This window comes from Miscanthus floridulus, chromosome 8 (genome assembly GCF_019320115.1).
Source record: "Miscanthus floridulus cultivar M001 chromosome 8, ASM1932011v1, whole genome shotgun sequence".
Taxonomy (NCBI): Eukaryota; Viridiplantae; Streptophyta; class Magnoliopsida; order Poales; family Poaceae; genus Miscanthus; species Miscanthus floridulus.
The window spans coordinates 156762858-156766870 of NC_089587.1; the positions used below are offsets into that span (position 1 = coordinate 156762858).

Consider the following 4013-nt stretch of genomic DNA (forward strand, 5'->3'; position numbering starts at 1 on the left):
GTTTTGTTAAAAACAATTTGAGCTGCTCGAAAGCTGTGTCTGCCTCCTCCGACCAAGAGAAAAGCCCAGAGGCCTTGAGGAGCTTGAAGAAGGGTAGCCCTTTTTCACCGAGGCGCGAGATAAATCGGCTTAACGCAACCATGTAGCCTATAAGCTTTTGTATATCCTTGACACATGTCGGCCATTTCATGTTGGTGATGGCGGAGACCTTATCGGGGTTCGGTTCAATGCCCCGAGCGCTGACGATGTAGCCTAGCAGGATACCAGATGGAACTCCAAAGATGCACTTTGAGTGGTTCAGCTTCCATCGGTATTTGCTCAAGTTTGTGAAAGTTTCTTCAAGGTCAGCGATGAGTTTGTCGGTGGTTTTAGTCTTGATGACCACGTCATCGATGTAGGCCTTGACGTTACGGCTGATCTATTGGTCGAGGCACGTCTAGATAGCCCTTTGGTAGGTTGCTCCAGCATTCTTTAGTCCAAAGGACATAGTAGTGTAGCAGTATGCACCGAAAGGCGTAATGAAAGACGTTTTGACCTAGTCTTCCTTCTTGAGGGAGATCTGATGGTAGCCGGAGTAACAGTCAAGAAAGGAGAGCAATTCGCAGCCAACGGTGGAGTCTACAACCTCATCTATCCGAGGTAGGCCGAAGGGGTCTTTAGGGCAGTGTTTGTTAATATTAGTATAATCAACACACATTCTCCATTCTTTATTCTTTTCTTAACAAGAATAGGATTAGCTAACCAATCTGGATGATACACTTCTTTTATAAATCCGGCAGTTAAGAGCCGTTTTATTTCTACCCTAATAGCCTCCTTTTTGTCCGGCGTGAATCCATGAAGTTTCTGCTTGATTGGTTTAGCGGTCGGTGAGACATTCAAGGAGTGCTCGATCTTCTCCCGCGGTACCCCCGGCATGTCTATAGGTTTCCAAGCAAACACATTGGTGTTGGCACGTAGGAAGGAGACGAGCGTGCTTTCCTATTTGGGGTCAAGGTGAGCCCCAATTTTCACCGTCTTGGAGGGATCGTCGAGGCCGAGGCCAATCTCCTTGACTTCCTTGGACTTGGCGGAGGCACAGGGAGGCTCTGGGATCTCCATGTCATCAACAGATGCCATCTTGGCTTCGATGACCACGCTGGCCATCTAGATGGAGAGGTCGGTGGCTTCAGCGAGGGTGAGACTTTCTGTCTCATAGGCATAGGCGACAGAGAGGTTGGCCCACAGAGACAGGACTCCTGCAGGCGAAGGCATCTTTACCACCAAATACGCGTAGTGCGGAACAGCCATGAACTTAGCCGGAGCCGGTCGCCCCAGTATGGCATGATAGGTGGTGTCGAAGTCTGCGACGTAGAAGTTGATATGCTCCACTCGGTAGTTGGTTGCCATGCCAAACTGTACTGGTAGGGTAATCTCCCCAAGCGGTCTGGATGCCCTTCTAGGTACCACGCCCCAGAAGGAGGAGTCTGAAGGCATGAGATCTGTTGGCCCAAGGCCGAGCTCCCTTAGGGCCTCGGCGAAGAGTAGATTCAAAGCACTCCCGCCATCGATGAGGACTTTTCTAAAGAGCACCTTCTGGACAGTCGCATCAAGGACGAGCGGAAAACACACTATGTAGGGTATGTCCGCCCACTAGTCGGCCCTGCTGAAGGTGATGGAGACTTCGGACCACGGGCGATAGCTGGGGTTGGTGGTGGTTTCTTCTGAAACGATTGCGAGCACTCGTTGGGCGGTGAGCTTCCATTCCCTTCTACTCTCGTTGGAGGCAAAACCCCCGAAGATGGTGGCGACCACCTTGTCGTGGTCCTGGAAGGCATTATTATTATCCCCAGGAGGTCGGCGTCCTCCGTTCCCACCATTGTCGTCATTGTACTTTTTCTCCTGGAACTCCTTAGCCAAACCAAGGCAGTCCTTCATCTTGTGTTTGGCATTCTTGTGTAGGGGGCACGGTCCATCAAGGATCTTCTTATACTGCTCATCGTAGTTGCGCTTTGCGCGTGGCTCATTGACGTTGGCAACAAAGTGATCTGGTCGGCGGCGGTGATTCTGACCAACTTTGTATCCATCTAGCCGATCTCGTCCGCTATCCCTATGAAAACTGCGATCATCGTAGCGGCGACTGTTGTGCTATCGGTCGTCGTTGCGGTCATCGTGGCGGTGATCGTTGTGCTGCCGGTCGTCATTACGATTGTCGTGGCGGCAAGGCGGGCGATTAGTGCATGTATCTTCATTAAAACGCACCTCTGCTTCCTTGGCGTTGGTGTATTGGTTGGCATTTGTGATCATCTCACCGATTCCAATAGGTGGCTTCCTGTTGAACTTAGAACGGAGTTCTCAGTGATGAAGTCCTCAGACGAAGGCGGTGATGACTTCGGCTTCCGTGATGTTGGGAATAGAATTCCTCATCTCGGAGAAGCGTCTGATGTAGCTACGAAGTAGTTCAGACTTCTTTTGGGTGATGCGGTTGAGATCGTGCTTGGTACCCGGCCGCCTACATGTGGCCATGTAGTTGTCGGTGAAAACTCTTTTTAGATCTTTCCCAAGATCCGATGGAGTCCGGGGCAAGGCTTGTGAACCAGCTCATGGCAGCTGGCGTGAGCATGACGGGGAGATAATTTGCCACGATGTTGGTGTCTCCTCCAGCCATGCAGATGGTGGGGGCATAAGCCTACAACCACTGGGTTGGATTCATCCTCCCTTCATAGGGTTCGACCCCGGTGATTTTGAAGCCACAGGGCCACTGGAGCGTTTGGAGCGCCCTGGTGAAAGCTGGGGGCCCTTCCGGGCTATCAGGGCTGACATCGGTAGTATTGCCGGCGGCAATCAGCTCTAGAGCTGAGTCTAGGTTACTGTACTCTTGCTCGTACTCCTGGTGACATCGTACTTCATCTTCATGGCGCCCGAAACATCGTTGATTGATACGCCATCGTGCATCCCAAAGGTTACTAAGGTGCACTCGGGCGTCCTGTTCGACCTCTTGGTCGTGCTGGCGATGATGCTTAGCGTGGTGGCCTCTGACTCCCCCCTAGGGAGGTAATGACTAGTCGGCGAAGCGGCTTTGACTAGGGCAGCGATTAGATCTAGGATCGACTGATCGGCGGATCACGCTCGTGGAGCATGAAGGTCTCTCAACTTCTTGGATCTCATTAACTTGATAGTGTGCCGCTTTAAGCATAGTGGTGACTTTGGTGAGCTTGGGTGTCTACGGTAGGAGAGCAAGTTCGTTAGCAGCCACGGCCAGATTGGCGCTCGGCGTTTTGAAAATGTCATGGCCGTCAACGCGGAGGAATTCTTTGTTGAGGCTGCGATGGAGGGGCCTTCCTTATGAATCGAACTAGTTATCACGAGCGGCCTCGGCCATCGCAATGGCGCGTTCGTTATCACATCGTTGTGCATGGTTGGCATTCCTGTTTTCATGGGCGGTGCGTTCCTCATCTGTTTTGCTGTTCTGAGGGGGGCTGTCGATACTGACGTTGAAGATTGTGCCACCCCGGAAAGGCAGGAGAGGAGGTTGCTTGGCGAAGGTCTTGGCGAGGGGCTTGGTGGAGCCTTGAGACTTAGAGTCTGGATTTTCCTCAAGGATAGTTTGGAGGGATGCTCTGGGACCCTAGCTAGCGTGCAACATGTTAATGGTTGGCGGAAGCTGGTCGGCGAGCTGGTCGGCGAATTTGCCCCTCAGGGCGTCCTGATACGTAGTGGCGGTGTTGGCGAGCCCGAAGGGCAGGGCGGCGAGCCCTGAGGTTTCCCAAGCACTAAACACCGATAGATCGGGATCGGAAGGTGGTCGGTGCTGAACAAGGGTGTCCAGAGCCAACTCAGCAATGGAGTGGCAATCGGTGAGTTTCAGTTCGACCCGATTGATAGACTCGATCAGATCGTCATTGTTGACGTGCCTCCTCTGGTAGCGAGGAAGCGAGCGGCGAGTGGCTAATGAAGTCGACCCCAGAAGTGGCTCCGAGATTGGATCTATAGTTGCAGGTGTGAGGGTGGTCGGTGTAGAACGGATCTACACCGGC

General features: G+C 52.6%; 1 protein-coding gene across 1 annotated transcript; it reads right to left on the reverse strand.

Moving 5' to 3' along the window:
* Positions 1 to 1143: 1143 nt before the first annotated feature.
* Positions 1144 to 2283, reverse strand: LOC136470062 (uncharacterized). The gene is made up of 2 exons (XM_066468033.1): positions 2239 to 2283; positions 1144 to 1572 (listed from the first exon to the last, which is right to left on the reverse strand). Exons 1-2 carry the CDS (start codon positions 2281 to 2283, stop codon positions 1144 to 1146), a joined length of 474 nt encoding a protein of 157 aa, XP_066324130.1.
* Positions 2284 to 4013: the final 1730 nt, after the last annotated feature.